Source organism: Diabrotica virgifera, chromosome 2 (assembly GCF_917563875.1).
Source record: "Diabrotica virgifera virgifera chromosome 2, PGI_DIABVI_V3a".
Taxonomy (NCBI): Eukaryota; Metazoa; Arthropoda; class Insecta; order Coleoptera; family Chrysomelidae; genus Diabrotica; species Diabrotica virgifera.
Genome location: NC_065444.1, coordinates 197,086,356 through 197,109,275, shown reverse-complemented (window position 1 = coordinate 197,109,275; position 22,920 = coordinate 197,086,356). Strand labels below are relative to the sequence as shown.

At 31.7% G+C, this 22,920-nt stretch overlaps 1 protein-coding gene across 1 annotated transcript in view; it reads right to left on the bottom strand.

The window, feature by feature from the left end:
- Positions 1-1,249: 1,249 nt before the first annotated feature.
- Positions 1,250-22,920, bottom strand: part of LOC114330511 (uncharacterized) — a 63,899-nt gene continuing 42,228 nt past the window's right edge. Inside the window, exons 4-7 of the mRNA XM_028279855.2 lie at positions 22,096-22,350; positions 18,421-18,511; positions 18,235-18,337; positions 1,250-1,456 (exon numbers count right to left, since the gene is read on the bottom strand). Coding sequence (XP_028135656.2) covers positions 1,386-1,456; positions 18,235-18,337; positions 18,421-18,511; positions 22,096-22,350 — 520 coding nt within the window. The 3' untranslated portion in view covers positions 1,250-1,385. The remainder of the gene's footprint in view (positions 1,457-18,234; positions 18,338-18,420; positions 18,512-22,095; positions 22,351-22,920) is intronic.

Below are 22,920 nucleotides of genomic sequence, written 5' to 3'. Positions count from 1 at the left end.
CACACAAAATAGCCCCGGTCAAAACAGCCCCGGCTAAAATAGCCCCGGCTAAAACAGCCTCTTATAAACAATTACATAATTATTTATACAAGGTGTCCAAAAACTTTTTTTTAATTTAAATTATTTGACAAAAAGGAAGAATGTATTTAATTTATTATGCATTTTACTGTTGCCCGAAAACAGAAAAAAATGTTTATATCATAAATTAACATTGATTTTTGCTTAACTTTATTGTTCAAACTTCCAAGAGGCAGGAAAGACAGGACTCGAGTTCTCTGAAAAGACAATTTTTATTTAATGTGGTTAAGATAAACATCTGAATAGAGGATAATTACCATTTCCGAAAAAATGTATTTTTAAGGAATTATTTCATGATGAATTCTGAAGGGAGCTTTTTTTTCGGGGCTATTTTGTCGGGGCTATTTTGTCGGCGGGCTATTATTCCGCGGCGATTTTGTCTGCAGGCTATTTTGTCGGAGCTATTTTGTGTGCGGGATATTATGTCGGGGCTATTTTGTCGGAGCTTTTTTGACGGGGCTATTTTGACGGGGTACCATTTTATAGTGTTGTTTGTCTTATTGTTGTTTTAATTAATTATATACGTTTACATCTGGAAAATGTTTATTTGTTTTTCCATAGCACACTACTTTTCCTCAACCTCGTTTACCGGTGACAGTAACAGTTATGTTTAAAATTTACACATTTTTTGAATATCTCGAGATAGTATTCGAAAATATTTAAATAACGCCTCCTAGCTTGCATATTACTTATTAGGCTATCTCGAAAATAAGACTCTTACATTGACGAAAAAGAGTTGTTTTCAACAAGACCAAGTATGCAAAATTCGATTTAGCAGAACCGGTCTTACAGCCATGTTTTCATAAGAAGGTTCCCACTCACCCCCACCTTTTATTTGCAAAGATAGACTTAAACTTGTGAAATCAAATATGTATGTGCAGAATTTTATGGAGAATACGATGATTGGATTTCAAGTGCCCTTTCATTAGGTAAATTTTGTAAAATTTTGATTTTTTAATTTTTGATATTCAATTACGCCCTCTAGCAGTGGACCTACAATTATGAAAATAATTTCCAGGCTTTTCCTGAGGTCACTTTTGTTATAAATATTTTTTTCTCAAAGCTGTACTCTAAACGGTTCCTGAGATATGGCCGAGAGCCATTCTTATTGGGACACCTGTTACACCCAGTGAACGCAATATTCCAGATTAGATAAAATCAAACTTCAAAGTCGTCGAAAATCAATTTAATTATTACACAATATATAAAACGTATTAAACATTATTTCTGTACAAAAAATATATTCTACTTATATGGCAACATGTAAATCTTTATAAATGGCAACCCTATCAAAAACTTACTATGTATTAATTAATGTTATTTTCATCTTTCATTTTCATATTAATATTTTCAGCTGGAATGGTCAGGTCCCATATACCTAAAAAAGTATTAATGAATTTATTATTTAAAGTTCATATTAATACTTCATTAAATATTATATGTGTTTAACCGCTGCTAGGTTAATCTTAGGCACTATTAACTATAATACCAACCGCTAAGAGATTAGGTGTAAGACACCATCAGGTGAAAATAAAGACTTGAAAAATTGAACCCCATATGAACTTTGTTCTACTTCTTTTAGGTTTTCACTAAGGGATACATTTTGTGGAATGCTTTTTCAATTTTTTACACATCCGTTACTGGGAAATGTGGTGTTAGGGAGGGTCTATTCATTCTGAGATCGAGTGGCACGTCCAAGTCCTTCTTGAACGGGGCCACAGCCCATAGAGGGTGCCAGGCCCGTAGTGACCGTTGCCGATTGCGGGAGGATCTCTCCTCAGAGTCGGGTTGCTTGAGAGTGCAGCCCTAAGTGGGTGGTAAACTCCATCTAAGGCTAAATATCACCACGAGACCGATAGCGAACAAGTACCGTAACGGAAAATTGATAATCAATTGGAAGAGAAAATTCAAGAGAGAGCGTATAATATTGGTTCAATTGTCTAAAACAAAACAAAGAAAACAAATTATAAGGTACAAACATTGGCGGAATTGAATTTTTTGACCAGCTTTATCTGTTTAGAGAAAAATGCTTCGAAAATGAGCAATGATAATAAGCATATATTTTATCTCAACAAGTTCACAAGAACCATCACAGTCGAATCAATGGGTACGTTCGGAGGACCACAGTGGCTGGATAGGTGAGTAAGCGGTAGCGTTCAGACGACACCGCTGGAAGTCAGCCGCTGAGAGATTTACTAAGCTTTCCCTATCAGCGCTGGATACAACCACTCAGTATGTATGTATGTATGTATGTTTTTTTTTCTCTGATTCTGGCCTTGGTTTACAACTAGAACCTTTAGCCACGTAATTGTATAACTTATCACTAAGTCAGGTGTAAGGTGTAGTGTGTGTGTTGAGTAAGTGTCTTGTTACTTTGCAAAGTCGACGTCATTGTCTTTGCAAAGAGACGCTAATTGTATCCGAACGTCTGCGGTCCCTCCGGTGAGTACCGATCCCACAAGGACAGAAACTATTTTCATTTATTAATTTATAATAAATGAAAAAATTCCTGACCCTGGTGGGATTCGAACTCACTACCATTCGGAACTTTCGATCCAAAGGTTAGGCGCTCTTACCACTGAGCCACAGAGGGGGTATGTATGTATGTGTTTATATATGTCCACGTATGTTTGTGCATATACACATATCTAGTTATAATATATTTTTATTATGTTAGTTAAATATATGCAAATGTTTTATACTTATATCATACAGTACATAAATCGTTCAGCTGGACATAGGGAACATACATTGTATACAGGGTGTCCCGAAAAGATTGGTCATCAATTACACCACAGATTCTGGGGTCAAAAATAGGTTGATTGAACCTCACTTACAATACAATAGTGCACACAAAAAAAGTTACAGCCCTTTGAAGTTACAAAATTAAAATCGATATATTTTCATATATCAAAAACTCATAACGAATTTTTATTGAAAATGGACATGGGGCATTCTTATGGCAGTAACATCTTAAAAAAAATAAAGTGCAATTTGTGCATCCCATCAAAATTTTATGGGGGTTTTGTTCCCTTAAACCCCCCAAACTTGTGTGTACGTTCCAACTAAATTATTATTGTGGCACCATTAGTTAAACTCAATGTTTTTAAAACTTTTTTGCCTCTTAGTACTTTTTCGATAAGCCAGTGTTTATCGAGATATTTTGAATATTTGTCGAATCCACCACATATTTGTATACGGTTACGTACGATTATAAGAGACCTGTTAATAATCTGAAAATTTATTTATAATTTACATTTTTAGGTATATTTTAAAAAAGAAGCCAAATCTCGATAAAAGGGGACTTATCAAAAAAAGACTAAGGGGCAAAAAAGTTTTAAAAACACTGTGTTTAACTAACGGTACCACAATAGTAGTTTAATTGTAACGTACACAAACATTTGGGGGGTTTAAAGGAACAAAACCCCCATAAAAATTTTATGTAAATATATTAAAAACGAAGCCACATCTCGATAAAACTGGCTTATAGAAAAAATACTAAGAGGCAAAAAAGTTTAAAAACGTTGTGTTTAACTAATGGAACCACAATAATGAATTAATTGGAACGTACACAAAAGTTTGGGGGGGTTTAAGGGAACAAAACCCCCATAAAATTTTTATGGGGTGGACAAATTTTACTACAATTTTGTTTTAAGATGTTCCTGTCATAAGAATAATACATGTCCATTTTCAATAAAAAATCTCTAATAGTTTTCGATATATTGAAAAAAATCGATTTTAATTTTGTAACTTCAAAGGGCTGTAACTTTTTTTATGAGCACATTTGTACTAAGGTAAGTTAGGTTCAATCGAACTATTTTTGACCCGAGAATGTGTGGTATAATTTATAACCAATCTTTTCGGGACACCCTGTATATTTAGATACATAAATACGTACATTGTATTATATTGAGATACTTGTGGCAACTGAGCTCTCTCGATGACAATATAGTTATTAGCATTAAGGGGCATTAACCTCAAAATTGACAGTTCATTTCGACTGACACAAATAAACGTCAAAATATGACAAGGTAATAGCTAAATATTTTTGGCCTAAGGGAATGAGAAAACTGTTTAGTTTTGAAATTAGTTTTTAAATAAAAAATATAAAAATTAAAGTAAAATTATTAACTTATTAATTAGGTATAAACATTGTTTTTGATTTATTTATGGACAGCCTTGCTTCAAAAGTCACTCATTATATTCGTTCTAACAGCTCTATTGCACCAAAAACTCGTACTCGAACAGAAGCTTCAACGAACACAGGTTAGCGCAGTTGCCACAATTCTCTCAATGTATAATTCTCTATGTCCAGCTGAACGATTTACGTACTGTATACCTATTCTAGTTATGTAATATTATACTTAAATGTAAAAATTGTCTGGCTAATTGGTCTTTACCAAAGCCATCAAATTAAATAAAAAAAAACACTCAGCCGATTTGTGCTGACAGTCAACCGCTGTGGTTGTCCGAACATGGATTTGAGTATGCTCTTTTCGAATTTCAACTTTACTACTTCGTATCTCCGCCGCTCGCGCTGCCGTATTGAAAAAATGGCGTCTAATAACAATTTTTTTGGGGATATCTCCTTTCTAACGCCTTTTACGAAAAAAACATTTATGTACAAAATTAACTAGAAAAATTTTCCTACAATTTATATTTCATGAAATCAATCGTTTTTGGCGTACCAGCTCCGCAAAGAATATTTTAATAGAAGTTTTTGAAAAAAAACTCATTTCCACACCACCTGGAGGTAGAGTAAGCGGCGCGTTTTCTTTATTGTGGTGTCTCCTGTAGGCCTAATCCACATAAATATGATGCATTTATTAATGAGTTCATTTTTGTTTCTTTTCCATCCCCATTGTTCTGCATTTTTTTCATTCTCGTACCACTGCTGAACCTGGCGATAGGTTCGGAATGAACGTTGTCGTGCTGCTGCTTCTGTTGGTGGTAGCGACGCAATATTAAATTTACTTTTATATTCTGATGTTGTGAAGTATACATGATTCTTTAAAGACAATCGTAATAAAAGTCCCTGTGATGTTTAACAGTTTTAATTAATAAAATAGATAACTAAATTATAGATACTATTAAATTGACGAAATGTAAAAGTGTTTGTGTAATTGCGACTAAAATTTTACGAGTTCTCACAAAAGAAACTGTCTTTGAAATAATCGCGTTTATCTACTTAATTTATGACCGGCTTGTCAATATATAAGTACGTCTTAAACTTCGTCCCTTCGATTATTGCCAAATACAATGTCTTTCCTCAGAATCTCAAAATCGACTGCCTGTCTCGATTCCCACACTAACCAAAACAGTCTCCTGTCTTCCCCTCTTCATGCTTAAATCCGAAACTATTAAAATTCTACTGCAATAAATTTCGATCCCTATTAGTAATAAAATTTGGTTCACAGTGGCGAATGTTATTCTTACTTATAAAGTTAAAAGTAGTCCGCTACCGTAGTAATCCCAATCCGTTCCACCCATCTGGGCCAACGTAGGTCCATATGTGTGAGACTCTAATTTAGTTTTCGTAAAAATAATTAAGAAAAATTATATACAGGAGTCTTAAAAATTAAGGTAAAATATTTACAATTCTACATACATATCTACTATATTCGTTTAAAGACATGTTTTCTTACGTTTCACATCGATGTAACCATATAATTGGAGGAAAGGAGGAAACGTTCTGCTGCTTTAGCAATGGTCTCTGGTTTAACGTTTGGATTTTTAAATACCTCAATAACCTCGTTCAAATCAGAATTTTTTCGGACTACATTAATCATTCATTTTTCCTTGGTTAAATAGTGCACTTGTTGTATCACAGCCACTGAAGGCATGCAAAAATAAAATATGATCTGCAGCTGTTTTATCTATGATAAAATATCGACAGAAAATCGATATCTTTGCCGACCACTATTGGGACAGTGCAAGTTCGGCAAAGCGACACCTGGTTTCTACCCTCAGCAACATTATTGGCACTTTTAATTATATTGGCCAATTATATTAGTCCTGGTTACTGGATAATTGTCCAGGCCATAGTCCAAAAAAATAATAAGGAGAAAAAGTCAGATTCAGGTTATGTTATTAAAACTTAAACAATTGTATGTAGTAAATAAAATTAGTTATTAAAATGCAGTACCGCAAGCAAAATACAATTAATTAAATTTACCTTTATATAATAATTGCATATCATATCAATATTGTGGAGCAATATATAATTTTTCTTTTTCAATGACAGTAGGTATGAAATATACGTCAATTTGACAATTTCAATTGACAATATGAATTATTTAAGAAAGTTGCAATATTTCTCCGCTATTCGCGCACGATTGTTTCTCGTCTCCCCTCCAAGTACTCACACACCGAATTACGGTATTGATTGCTGGTGAAACAATTATTACAGTATTGATGATTCAAATTTTGTCTTCAATATTGTGATGAGGCGTTTCTTATTCGCATCGTTCCCCAGGAATTTATCTTGTGGCATAGTTGGAATCATTGTCTCGTCAAAAAGTATGTCTACTGAAACGGCTATTCGTGATCGTCGGGATCGCTCCGCGTATTTGGTACTACGCTTTGCTACTTCTTCAAGATATCCGTCGAATACGATTATGGCATTGGATTTATATTTCGATCGAACGTACGTGATGTAGTTACTGAAAATAGATGAACATGGTTCATCGCGATACAAAATAACTCGGTGTAATAAGTAATAAGCGCCCTCCGTCGATGACATAATATATTGTCGTAATATCGTAGTATATTGGTATCTTTCGTAAACCCACCCAAACTGACCATGTAATTCATTTTTCTTCTAATCATCCTCTACCACACAAACTAGCAGCTTTTAGAAGCTTCATACACAGACTTTTCTCTATACCTATTCAACAGATTCATTCAACAAAGAACTCAACATTATAAAACAAATAGCTGTCAACAATGGTTACGATCCCTCTATAATAGATAAACTCATCCGTAAAAGAGAATCTAGATTGCTTCAAAATTCTGCTTTCCATCAGTCATCTTCCTCTTCTGCTATTTACAGGTCACTACCATATCATAACCCCAATCTATCTGAAAAGATTAAACGTATTGTATCTAACTCTTCGAAAAACATACATATTTCTTTCAAAGTTGGAAATACCCTTGGCCACTTTTTGACAAATACTAAGGATACAATACACTATATGAACCGTAGTGGTGTTTACAGACTGACTTGTTCTGATTGTGATGCCTCTTACATCGGCAGGACTTACAGATCACTCTCAACCAGATCTGCTGAGCATTCTGAAAGAGACACTACATCAGCCTTTTCCCATCATTTAAAAGTTAATAATCATCATCTTAACATCCCTGATGGTGTTAAATTAATCCATAACATCCAAGACAGAAACAAACTACGCCTGGATTTGTACGAGGACCTTGAGATTTCCAGAGACATGAGGACCAGCCCCAATTGCGTTAATCGCCAAACCACTTTAAATCGTCCTTTTACTCCTATCCATCGACAACTATTCCCTTAACCCAACCCTAGTTTATCTCATTATTCCCCTCACCCCCTTCCCCTTTACTCCTATTCTCCACTTTTTCCCCCTCCCCCGCTTTTTCCACTACCACACTAGTTTCTAACAATCTTCTCTTTCCATACTAATCACCCATTAACACATATCTCAACTTGCATCTTCTTTTCCACTTCATTATTGCCTCTCCCACTATCTCATCCCTAACACAGTTTTGATTCTTCTATTTTCCTATCCTTCATATTTTCTCCATTCCTAGTCATTTCTGGTTTGACCCCGTGTCTCTGTCTTTTTTCAGGTCCTCTATATCTCATCTCACCATTTCTTTCATAATTTATTTAAATGGCTCTTATTATTAATAATCCTTAAATGTCTGGTTTATTGTCTCTTTGGAATGTACCTTATCACTCATTTTATCCTGTTGCCTGTTATGTTACTTAATCATTTTCTCTCATCTCGGTTTACAATAAAAAAACACCATACAGCCAATCACTCTGGTCTGTCATATATATCACTTTCCTTACTTAGTAACATTCTGTCACTTCTTTCTTTTTAGATTCTTAGACTTTACTTAACAATAGGATACTGCACACCTACATCCATTATGATCCATTCAGTCAAACTTCTTTCAGACTATAACATTTAAGTTTTAATGCATTCACTATTCTTTTTTTCATCTATCTTTTCATTTCCAATCATATCAGGCAACTTCCAATATCCATTTATCCCAATTTAAAATAATTTTTTCACATTTTACATTTGTTTGATTTCAGTTGCAATCACATACGTTCATAAAGTTCTGCACTTAAATATATTTCATTTAGTTCAGTCTGTTCACTCCACTATCACCAATAGAAATCAATCTCATACTTATCTATTTCATATACTTATTCAATTTAGATTATTCTTTACATACTGACACCAACCCACAATTTGACTTATATTGGTAGCTCTCATTCTAATTATTTTATTCACTAATCTACGTTGGTAGCCTATCAAGATACATTACTTCCAATTCATTCAGTCCTTCCAAAACTACATAAAGATGAATTAGACTTTATGTCACATAGTTTAATTTTATTATATTATTACATACTTTTATTCATTCCACAATATTATATACAATCATTTCCTTCACACATATATCTACCTCACTAACAGTAATCTTTAGTTATTTAATTTTGTCAACAATTATTTTCCAACTTTTAACAGACATAATTATTCACTGCAATAGTATACTAATAAATTTAACACAATAAATAGCCACCTTTTGTATTATACTATTTTCTCGCAATATTCTACCGTTTACCTTCAACCTGTTGCCTGCTTGCCTTGTTAGGCAACCAACAGTACATCACATAAAAATACTCTTAAATTCTGGTTTTTTGGTTTGTTTAGCTTTGTTTTTTCACGCAAGTCTAATTATCTTTTATTATGTAGTGTATTTCCTTGTTTCAACAAAACTCAACTTTCATCTCGTCATTTCACATTCGATGACGTCACAACTTAAACCATGAAATATATCTGCATTAAATTTAATGAATCTATAAGTTATTCTGGAATAGAGAGTTGCTAAATTTAAACTTTACAGTAGATTTTATTATTCAAATAATTTAAATTATTTTTGCAGACAAACCTTTGCATTTTTTTTTTAAATCCAAAATCAAATGAAACTTTAACCAAAAATTGGCTTTATCTTGTCATGTCATGTCACTCTTGTCAAATTGTATATCCACTTCCTAATTTCTCAGTTGGTCTGTGCCCATTGAATTGGCAAGTACCTAGCATCTTCGAGCAGGGAACCATGGCACCCTTTTAGCATGTGTTCCACTTTATCTATCAACATCGACTTGTAGTCATTAAATTTTAATATATTATATTATGTAAACCATATACAATGAGGTTAACACTATTTACAGTGTGCTAGTTTCAAACTACTCGGCAGGATGTAAGTATTCCCACATTTTTCATTTTAACAGTCACAATTTTAACCTTTTGCTTTAAACTAACGTGGAAATACTTCATTCTAGGCACTGAAGATGTTCTGTATAGAACGAAAACGTTTTGCAATCCATGACATTTTATAGTTTTAAATAAACGATTTTATACCAGAATACATCTCGAAGTTTTTACTTCTGTATTGGTTTTTTATAATATATTGTATCGCCAATATTTATGTCTCCAGAATTTTCGATTCTAACCTTTGCTTTTTGATTCAAGTATATATTGACAATAGCCCGTATATCTCGACTGTCAACATTCTTTTTTTTTTTAGTTTTGCGAATTTCTGATGTCGTATCTACTCTATCAACACAGTACGACATCAGAAACTAGAGATCATCAAAATGAGATCATCTGACTGGAAAGGGTTAATACCGGCGGCAATAGTAGAATATTTTAGAAAAATAATATACGAAAAACACGTGGTGGTGTAGATGAATAATACTTTCTGACGCTGGTACGCGAATTCTATTGATTTTACAGAAAAAATTATAAATACATAAATTGTAGGAAATTTGTATAGGTAGTTTAATTTTGTACAGAAATGTTTTTTTTTTCGTAAAATGCGTAGGAAAGGAAATATTCCCAAAAAACTGTTATTAGGCGCCATTTTTTCAATATGACGACGCGAGTGGCGGAGATACGAGGTAGCAAAATTGAAATTCAAAAAAAGCATACCAAAATACGTAAAATAATGCCAACCCATTGCGGATTAAATAAAAGCTAGGATGGACCTAGACTACTAGACCAGGAGTCACCAATTGGCGGACCGCGGTCCGCATCCGGACCGTGGGCTACTTTTGTGTGGACCGTCATTAAATTCAGAATAAAGTGTTTGGCAGTTTTAAAAATGTTTGGCCATGAGATTGTGTACTATGTTTGGCTCAACTTATGTGTGCGAAGCCGCTTTATCAAGAATGAACTTTATTATAAAATACGCATTTTCGAGGCTTGAAAACTCATATGTAAATTATTAGATTTCAGATTGTCAAGTAGCTAAATTGAAGTTTATACATTCAATTTCAATATTCTTATACGTAGTCGCAGTATATTTCAATATAAACCGTTAACTAGTTTTGATGGGAAATAAGCAACAATTTTACTAAAAAAATTATTTGATTAACGTTTCGACGCCCAAATCGGGTATCGTTGTCAAAATACAAAAAATATTAATGAATTAAACATAAATGTTGCTTAGTAAAAAAATTTTTCTAATAATTTATTTAATCTGACTCATTTATATCGGCAATTATTATTATACATATATTATACATTTTAAAGTAGAAGACTTTAAAAGGATATTGCCAATATTTATGAGTTGAGTTCCTGGGACGACTTTATTGAAAAATAGTTCATTCGATTACATGAAATCAACCCCAACTCAAGAATATCCGTCACAAAAAAATCATAACATGTGATCTGTCTTTAAAATGACAACATGCAATGGTGACAGTAAAAGTCTAGCGCTATTCTTGATTTGGGGTTGATTTCATGTAATCGAATGAACTATCTTTCAATAAAGTCGTCCCAGGAACGCAACTCACAAATATTGGCAATATCATTTTAAAGTCTTCTACGTTAAAATGTATAATATATGTCTGAATTGCCAAAATAAATGAGTCAGATTGAATAAATTATTAGAAGAATTTTTTTACTAAGCAACAACATTTTTGTTTAATTCATTAATATTTTTTGTATTTTGACAACGATACCCGACTTGGGTGTTAATAAACGTTGAAACGTTAATAAAATCATTTTTTTAGTAAAATTGTGGCTTATTTCCCATCAAAATTAGTTAATTGCAAAAATTCCACAAGAAAATAGCTTCAGAACAACAATATAAACCGTTGTTTTCTAATTGTTAATCATACGCTTCTACTCGACTTTAGCCGCCGCGCGTCGCACTTTATGGTGCGTCTCTGTCGATACGTATTATACGTACTTATGTGAAAAATTCCCACAAATTTGTGAAACAAATACTTGACATTTATTAAAATTTTATAATTTATTATTTACATAGTTTTTTTTTAAAGAATTTATTTATTTATTCCAGTAATTATTGTATTTATAAGTTAATAAAAACAACGGTCTAAATTGAAATAATCCCCGAATAGTCATCAGAATCTTGAAATTGAATGTTTAAACTTAAATTTAGGCACTTGACAACCGCAAAAATAATAATGTTCACATGACTTGTCAAGCTTCGAAAATGCTTATTTTCGCATTTTTCAGATTTTGAATCGTTTAAAACTCAAAATGTATCAAGTTTTGAGAAAAATGACAAGATCTTTTTTGTTAAGATGACTCGAAAATGTTAAAAATATATTTTCGTGGACAAAAAAGGTGATGTTTTGGATATGTTAAAAAAATTGTTAAACAATTTCTGCCCAAAAATTTTGCACCCTTCTGATTTGTTGATAGGGGATCATTTCTAACAAGAATCCGCAAAGAAACCGAATTAGAACAACCAGACACATATGTAGCATTAAATCCGGACCCCGGAAGTATCATAAGTTGTCGAAACGGACCCTCATGGACTCTAATTGGTGACCCCTGTCCTAGACAATCAACGAATAACTATCCGGAAAATCAATTTTTCTACAACCACTATTCAAAGTGCACTTTTCTGCACGGTTTTATGTTAGCAAACTTGATATTTTCTCACAGTATAAGATATTTGACATTAGTGTGCAGAAAAGTGACGTTTCTGTGCCGCAAAGTGACGTTTCTGTGCCGCAAAGTTCTTTTCTGCACAGTTGACTACCTCATTCTGAGTAACGTTATATTCTGTTTACACAGTGTTGCCGATGTCACGATATGAAATTATGTTAAGCGGTTGCTAAAATTATCAGATTTTGCCAAAAATTATGTTAAATTTTTTTATCGCCAACCCCTGCCGCAAGCCACAGACCTTGGACAAAATTTCAGTAGAATTGCTCCTAATTTTTCGGTAGAAATTGTCAAATTTCGGTTGATTTTATGTTTTACTTCTTTTGCTATCACATTGCAAAAAAATTATACTTTATTATACTTCTATTATAGGTACAAGTATTCAAAAATAAACTACCTTCGTCATCATATATTATGATGATCAATAATCATCATTCATCATAAAAATCACTCAAAGTTCAAAATCGGTTTACGTTAAAAAATGTATTTTCTCGGCTTTTTATAGAGCAATTGTCTTCATTTTTTTTTAATCCATAAGTTACTTAGTTTGATATTATGATATTTTTTATATGAAAACCACAATCCTCAATAGTATTCACTATTCAGGTAGGTACATTAGTCCCAAAATCAAATATAAAAGGACAAAGGTGGTCATAAAATTGATATATTATGTATCTGCTGAACATGTGTAGTAAATGTAAATGCAAACAAATTGAAGGATTCTTGAAAATTTACTAAAAACTATTGCCAAATCTATCCGTAAAAAATTATGTTAAAATTATCAATTATGTTAAAAAAATATTTATTATCAGAATGCCATAAAAATTATGTTAAAATCTGATAATTATGTACAAATCGGCAACCCTGTGTTTACATCCGTGGACTACCGCATTCTGAGTAACGTTATATTCTGTTTACATCCGTGGTTAAACTTTAGACAAATATTTATATAACCTATAAGACAATTATTATATTTAACTATAGCATAGAAACTAAATTATGGATGTTACAACTGTTTTATTTTACAATTTTATTCTTATTAAACATTTTATAATTATCAAATAACCAATAAGGATTTAGCAACCTGTGCAAGAGACGTCGAATGAAGTAGGTTTTAAATGAAGTACCCATTCAAGATTTGAAGTAGGTTTTGTGTAAATTCGTGACTGCATAAATATAATGTCAATAATGTGTAATAATTGTTTAAATTTAAACAAATTAAGGCAGTGCATTAATTTTTTAACTGATTTCTGTGCAATTTATTTAGGTATAAGGAATTTAAATTGATTAGTAGGTATTAATTAAATACAGTTTAAAATTTATCACATAGGTACCTATTATAATTAATCGTCGTTTGGAAATTGTGATTTTTATTTTTAGGAAAAACTGTGCTTGTAGAAAAAGTATAGTGTGAAACACGTGCAGAAAGGTAATTTCTCACTCGTTTGAATTGCGGCACTCGCTTGCGCTCGTACCGCAACTTTTCAAACTCGTGAGAAATTAGTACCTTTCTGCACTTGTTGCACAATATACTATTTTCTACGGCCGTGCTAAAACAACCACTTTGCCGCACGCATTTCTTTTCCGAAAGTGCGGGAAAGTAGAATAACTTCTATGTATTCTACTTTCCCGCACTAGTGATGGAAAATCTACTTTTCCGCGCTAGTGCGGGAAAGTGCAACTTTCAGAAACGAAATGAGTGCGGCAAAGTGGCTGCTTTAGCACGGCCGTAGAAAAATTATTTTTTATTTAATCCTAGCTTTTATTTAATCCGTAATGTGTTGACATTAATTCTCCTGCTTGAAAAGGATGAGAACTTTGTTATGTTTCGTCAATCTCGGTATTTTGGCTTTTATACATTTTATTGACATTTGAAGAGCTCAGGGCTAAAAGGATGAAGGTCCAAAAAACAAGTTTTGAGAAATGAAGTTTTTAAGTTTTAAAACTAAATATAAAAATAATTAACAGAAAAGGCACTTCATTTTGGTTACTAATTCATGCAGTAACTTACAGGGACCGTATAGGTTATGTTTTTAGGTTATCAATTTACAAATTACTATAAATATAAATTTATCTTATGTCATGAAATCTCAGGCTAAATGGATGATGGTCCACTAACCTGTCTTAAAATGAAACTAAAAATACATATAAGGTAATCTATATTTTGAAAAGTTATATCATACAGATCTGCTCCTGTTGATTACCCCAAGCTACAAATATAGTAGAAGATTGTTAGTAATGGATACAATGAAAAGTTTTAAGCATGTGGCAGTGCGTCAAAATATGCTTGAAACTTTACAGAATACCACCAATGTACACCAGAATAACAGAAAGCTGTAAATAAACCATATATCTATATAATAATATGTCTATGAAAAAAACACAGGTATGTACATTAATAAAATATCTAGACAATAAACAGCACTAATAGCAGAGACCTCTGTGGTCAGCAATCTGAACTTGGTGGACTGTCATCCTTTTAGCCTGCATATGTAGCATCTTCATTCTTTTAGCCTAGAAGACGTATTTTTCAAAGCTGGATGGCTTGTACACCTTCATCTTTATTGCTTAGTTAGATACCATGCAATATTTTACATGAGATAACGTACAAGAGTGGCTCAAGCATTGGTTGCTTGAGCCACTCTGAATCTGAAAATACTTAAATAAAGGATAACTTTAATATAATAAAAGCGTTTTGGTAAAATTGTGGGTTGTGGGTTAGGCCTCTTTGTATCTCATAGCGTCAATTACGGTTTTGTTGATATCTGAGAAGACTTTGTATTCACACGATGTTGCCAAACTTAATTTTGTTATATTGGGTATAAATTTTATAGCCGATTTTCGAGTCTACTATTGTGGTATATTATGAACCCTCTGTATAAATCATAATTTAAATATGATGTTATTAACCTTTAGGGTATTGAACATACATAAAAACAACAGCTTATAGTTTGTATCACATGTTTATTACGAGTGAACTTGAACTATATTTGTTATGGTTCAGATAGGTATAAAAACACGCTGAGCAATCAGTATGGATATAGATATACAAATAATTATTAGAAGTTAGTATGTTGTAAGGCGAGGCGCTATGAATCATTAATGTTATTGTTTAGATATTGGATACCAGTGAATAAAATATAATGTATAGTAAGACGTGTTTAGTCTTTTTAATTAATGAGAACCAGAAGGCAGTAACAACACACTATTTAATACATGGCTGATCCTGCAGACTAGAGGAGGTCTTCTGAAAGGAGCAGAGATGGCGGCACCAGCTTGGAAACGAAGACGGCGAAAACTGACCAGGACCCAGGAAGAATACAGGAACCGAACCCAGTGAAAAGACAAAGTGGAAATAAAATGTAAGTAAGAATGTCTATCTTTATTAAAAATGCTTCCCTCGTTTTTATATTATTATTGAACATTGAATATTTATCTTTGCTGATTTTTGAATAATTTATGAAGTATCGATTTTTTTTTAAGAATATCTATGAATTTTGAAACATGAAGTGATTTTTGAATTGAATATTTTTATCAAAGTTTATTATATATGCTATTCTTGAATTTTTATTGAATTTTGAATCTTTATTGAATTTATTTGAAAAATCTCTATCCGATTTCGATTTTTAGTACGGTTATTTTTGAATATTTTATGGAATATCGAATTTTTTTCAAAAATGTCTATCGAATTTTGAGATATGAACTGATTTTGAATATTTTTATCTAACTTTTGCATATGCTATTTTTGAATTTTTATTGAATTTTATTAGCAGTTGTTTTTGTTATTGATCTTTTACATACATTTTTATCGATTTTGTGTTAAATTTTGTATGATATGAACCTGAATTAATAATTTTTGTGTGACTAATGATATATAAATGATATTTTTTTAATGAATAATGATTAGTGATGACATACGTTGATATAAGAGCTTTAAGACAAACATTGCTATAAGCAAGAGATATATTTTTAACAAACCGACCTGAAGAGTCGAGATAAAGAATCTGGAGGACTATATAGGTAAGAAGAAGAACTAACAATATTATAAGCTAAATATTATGAGGCAACTAGAGAAAATAAGAAACCCACTGCTCTTGTCAAATTAGGAAGGTACTAAGTGATTTATAGAAGCTTGAAAGCTTATTAGAGACCCACTCTGTGTTTTGAAGGGTACCTATTTTATTCATGATTATTCGTGAATAAACAACGGCCTCAAAGCAAGGGATTGAGGTTGTGATATTTTTAGAAGAATTTGAACCGCATAAAATACCTATTTCGTGTTTTGAGTTAACTATACCACCTTAATGGTGCGTACAGATCAGGGCGAAAATTCGGGTTAATATTGGCGGAGAACTAAGACATCCGAGTGAAACCTCTTTTATTAAGGTAAAACGAAGGTATCGGAGCTAGTATATGAAGTGATGATTATGATGTTATATGAAATGATATATGAGATAAATGATATATGATTGTTATATGAAAGATGTATATGAAGATGAATTATGTACACTGTAGAAGTGTTATTATGTGGAGAAAATGAAGAAATATAGTTGTAGTACCAGACAAGAAGAAGAAGAGAAAAAAAGATAATTTTTTTTATTAAAATATGTGGGAAAAATGAAAGAAGACACATAAAAATTGCAAGAAAAGAAGCAAAATTAAGAAGATACTAATCAAATAAGTAGCTAATCATTGAATTGTGTTTAAGAATTAAAGTTGTAAATTTTTTTTTCTAAAGTAACGTAAATTATAAATAACTTATTTTTTGTATATAATGAATTCAGGAAATTTTCGCGGAAAATGGAAGTGTTTGAATTAAGGATAGACAATATCTTACAACAAGTGTTAGTAGATAGTAAGCAAAGGGACACAAAAAGTGAAATTTTTAGACATTCAGCAACAGAGATTAAATCTTTATTATAGCTACAAAAGAGTTATTAGAAGTTTAGAGAAATATTAGAAATTTTTAGAGAGATTACATTTTTATTATAGGTACATTATTTTAAAGTTAGTAAGACATATATAAATAAATCAAAAGAAGACTGAAATAGGAATTATTAATGGAGTAAAGGATACATTTTTTTTTACTTATTCGAGTAATATTAGCTTAGCTTAGGACTTTTAGTTAGATACGAGATTTTTAGTTAGGTAGATTAGATTATTCCCCTGCTTATAGGAGATGCATATAGGCACTAAAAGACTATATTAAAAATCCCGATAGGTTTAGTCACTGTTTTTATGTGGACACTGTTTTGTGAATGGAGAAAAGACTAAAAAGCAAGACGGAACAGAAAGTGAATTAGTGATAATAATAAACAATTTTTAGGATTAAAAAAAACTCTGAAACGTACCATGTTACAGTTAGTTAGGATAGTTAGGAAATTTAATTTTTGAAAATAGTATTAGGTAACCATAAACATTTTGTAAAAGGGAAAGAGGAATATACCGTCAGATATTCTTCTTCTCTTCTTAGGACTTTCTTTTTTAAAAACGGCGGAGATGTGGTATATTATGAACCCTCTGTATAAATCATAATTTAAATATGATGTTATTAACCTTTAGGGTATTGAACATACATAAAAACAATAGCTTATAGTTTGTATCACATGTTTATTACGAGTGAACTTGAACTATATTTGTTATGGTTCAGATAGGTATAAAAACACGCTGAGCAATCAGTATGGATATAGATATACAAATAATTATTAGAAGTTAGTATGTTGTAAGGCGAGGCGCTATGAATCATTAATGTTATTGTTTAGATATTGGATACCAGTGAATAAAATATAATGTATAGTAAGACGTGTTTAGTCTTTTTAATTAATGAGAACCAGAAGGCAGTAACAACACACTATTTAATACACTATATATGCAAAATCAATTGCGTAATATCAATCAATGTTGTAATAAAATGTGTTTTTTTTGGTTAATACAAAAAATATACGTAAAAAAAATTTACCTGGATATGTATCTTCCGGTGGTTGATATTTGTAACGATGTTTGGAACATTCATCCAGCCGTTTTTGCAATTCTGTCGGACTTAAATTCATGCCTGCATAAAACTAAAATATACAAATTATAAACGTTGTATTCAAGAATGCAAATAATTTAAATGAGTACTAGATATTTGAGAAAAAATATTTACCTCTCGGCACTGTAGACAAGAAAAACCATTTAATAGTTTTCGAGCATGTCCTCGAACAACTGGTTCTGCACGTGGAGATATTTTGCGTTTTCTAAAAACAAAAATCTTGTTTTATTATTATAGTATGTTATATTATATTATTATATTATATTATATTATAACTAGGTATTATGTTAAGACATAAGAATTAGCACAGAAAGAATTGATAGGATACAATATACCACCAATGAGAAATTGAGAGAACGAATTTCAACATACTGTTTGGCAAAATACCTTGGCATGGGTGTAAATGAACAGTAGGAGAGTTCTAAGGAAATAAAAACCAAGAATTGAACGGCTTCAAAAAAGTAAGAACAGCTTTCATTATCCAATTTATTAAAAAATATATTTGAATCTAAAATTGAAACTCACGACTGATCCGACACTACCTATTCTACACCTTATTTTAGGAGTTAAGTCTAAAACCCGATTTACACCAACAATAAATTGATGAAGAAATTGACCAACTTATTCAAGGTCAAATTTGACGTGTGTAAAACACAATTTTACATCCAATTTTGCCATGAATAAAAAGAAAATGAAGGAATTTGACGAAATAGAACATGTTTTATTATAGGACATGTTTTATTTCGTCAAATTTCTTCATTTGCACGGTAAAATTACAGAACACTTTAGATGATCTGTGGTTAAAATTGGATGTAAAATTGTGCTTTGTACCACAAACCATACATATTGCATACATCAAATTTGGCCTTGAATAAATTCGTCAATTTCTTTCTTTCTATCAATTTATTGTTGGTGTAAAGCGGGTATTAGACGTTGACTGAGGCAAGAGTAAACAGACTTTTACCGGTAGCGCATCCGACTCCCATAACCAACACATCAGCGATGCGCATGCCCTGGAATCTTATATGAAAAAATTGGGGAATTTACCCCACCACTTCCACACCGCTCAGCTAAATAAAGAGAAATGACAGCCTTTCTCGCTCACGAAGACTTTAACCAATCATTTATGTTAAAACACCATACCTGAATGTCACAAATAAAATAATCAAACGAGGCTTAACTCGACAATGTCGATTCTGTCAAAAGTAATGACAGTTAGAGTTAGTGCAAATACAAATAATTTTCTATTAGTTTACAGTTTTTATTGTATTATCTGTAACGATTTATTATTAGTAATTTCAATTTCAGTTGGTTCCTCATCCTTCGTTTATAAAGTGTAGTTTTGTTTTAGTTGCGAAAGAACTTTGGTGTTGTGTTAATAAAAAAAAATAAACATGGTTTATTATTGTTGTGTACAAGTCATAGAAAAGTTAGCAAAATGCATAGGTAAATAGTAATTAGTTTATAACTGTTTTATCTGAAACAACAAATAAATACACGTACCTATATTTAGAAAAAAATTGTCTAACTTTTTTATATCCCTTTTCCTTACTAAATTTGACAGCAAAAATAACATATTTTGCAACTTGAGAATTCCGAATAATTTATGAGTATTACTTAGATATTATTTAAATAAAATACTTTAACAAGCTTAGTAAGTTTTGGTATTTTATTTTAATAATATAGGTGAGATTATTTCTTGTAAAATAACAAGCTATTTTAATTAGTAACGAAATTGCCCGCAAGAGGCGCTAAACGGATAAAATTAATGCTTGTCCATTTGAATTTCCCGCCAAATGGTGATTAGTTATCACATCGGTCGCAAATGGCGTAAGGAACCAAATTTTTACAGTGAGTTGCCTATCTATCCGGTAATACTATATATTATTTATCTATGAGCGGTGCGTACACACGCGCTCCCACTATTTTCCACCACTACCAACGAAGGCTAGGAGATGGGTCGCCGGAATAATATACAAGAGCAATCGCTGTAACAAAAGTCAGTCTACGGAGAACTAATCTGAAGATTCAACTGGCGTAAAGAGATTGCTTAGATGCCAACCGCGCTTTTAACGTATTGAGTTAAAAGCCAAACCGTCCAGCGATTTAGAATTGATAAACAGCGACCCGTTATTTTCCGGCCGCGTATTGATCCCATCTAAATCCTCGCACCAACTATCTATCATATTTTGATTTGTGTGTATGTACTGATAGAGCGTCGTGTTAGTCACATCTATTAACCGAATTTATTTTTATTTACAGATAGCCGCCCGTGGGCTTTGGCTTATTCAAGTCGGCGCCGAGAATTAAATGTTATTTTGTTATTTTTATTTTATTTGTTGCGTTATAAAAATATATTTTTATTTAAATTAAACCTGCGTTTTTTACTGAATCAGGTATCTAACAAAGCTACCCATCACACACTGAGGCAACATGACAAAACATAACGATGAAAAAGAAATAATAGGTAGAAAAAACAACGTGTAAAATTTTGAACATTTGAAATTAAAAAAAAAAGAAGAATACATAGTTAAGAATAAGAGGAAAGTCGTCAGAAGACAAGCATCCTGACTAAAGAACTTAAGAACCTGGGTTGCAACAGTCACCGCAGAATACAGCATCAATAAATAATGGTTTCATATAAGAAACAAACTGATCCAAACATTAAAGTTTCTTAACTAAACTGCATTAAGCAAGACATGTTTTTTCCTTATCTTTGTAAAACTTGTTAACAGCTACTGTACCCTGTTTTTAAACCAGAAGGAGAAAACTCAAAAGACCGATTCACACCCAATAATGTCACTAGAAAAATCACCACATACATCTTCTTTTTTGGTTGATCATGTCGGCCTTCGAGGGTAATCCATAAATATTATATTATACTAATAGGAGAGTGCAATTAGAAAGAAAACATGCATTGTTTCGGAAAAATTCAAACAAGCTTATATTTTTCTAAAACTTTTTTTGTTAGTTTATATACTTGTTAAAGTAAAAAGTTCTACTCGCAGATTTGGCCGCTAATTATTTATTAATTGTTTAAACAATAACAATTGTTTTGTATAAATAATTTTAAAAATATCGTTAAATTCATCATTTTACTTTGATCAAATATGTTTCTATTTTGTTTTTGATTATGCTGAATCCGAATATGGCATTCCAATTTGAAAATTCTTATACAGAAGCTCTTATACAGTGTGTCTGCGTAGCTAGGAACCACATGTAAAACTTTTTATTATCAATTTTACGAAAAAAAGTTATTCTTCATAAAATGCTCTGGAGAGTCAAACATCTAAAACTTAACCATCAGATATCAAATTTTATCAATTTTATACCAGTTATGTCAAAAATTACGTTAAAGGGTAAAGTACCTTTATATTCCAGAATATCAAAAAATGATATTATGAAAAGTGGTTTGAAATTAAAAATTATGTTTAAATATACAATTACATAATTCTAATTGAAAAAAAAATCAATTTTTTCTCAAATTACGGATACTCATCATCATTTTATTTTATTACAATTATGATAACTATTTTATTATCACTTTTACGAAAAAAAGTTATTATTTAAAAATATTCAAAATTACAGCCGCAATATTGGAACGCGTTTTTCCTATCTGTTGATCGCTACTGTTTCCTCTTAAGTGATGACGCACGGGTAAAGAACCCTGGAATCAACTGTATAATACAGACTTTGATCAATTTTTTATTTATAAATGTTTTTTTCAAAACATCATGAAAGTTCTATATCCAAAGTAGTATTCTCTAATTTATAAAGAAAAGTAATTACTTTAATGGCGACGAGTCCATCCCTGGGCTATCTTCAAACAATATTGCTTTTGAAAATTCATCGACTTCATTCGTGGAGTCCATTTCATCATCATTTTGGTTTCCTTGATTTTTTATACTTTTGGGAGTATCATCCTTATTAATGAAACTAAGCAGCTTTGTTATACCCATTACAGATCCATCTTCATCTTTGATCCATTCCTGGAATGTTTGGTTGGTAGCTGTTGGTTCCTCCACAACATTTGTTAGTTCAGAGCTAAAAAATGTATAAATAATCCGAGATGCGGTAAAATCTGACAAACATAATAGCCACGAGGTAAATCAAAATAATGCTAAATATAATATTGAGTTTAGACAGACCATTAAGAATGAGACCATACAAAAAACATGTAAAAATAAAATAATACCCACTATAAATGTACTTGTCAAGCTAAGATATATCTTCTAGTCTAGTTTTAAATTTTAGTCTATTCTTCGATTTAGGTCCGTGAAGTTGGCCCGAAAAAGCGGGAAAAAAATGTGACTAATGCCATTCGATATTCCATTGAATGTTTACGTTTTTCCACTGTGTTATTTCATTAGTCCACCCATCAATTTGTCTTATAAAAAAATGTGTTGTCTAGTCGGGTTAGACGAATAACAGGCCTAACCTTGCATTAGGAGCTGCCCCAAATTTTATTTTTCTAATCTTTAGGGAGGGTCAATATTAGTATAAATTTAAAATCTCGACTGAATTCCACCGTTGCGTTAGCCGCCATCTTGATTTTAAACGAGAACCGTTTTTGCTCAATATCTCCGCCATTTTCAATTTTTTGACAAAAAGTGT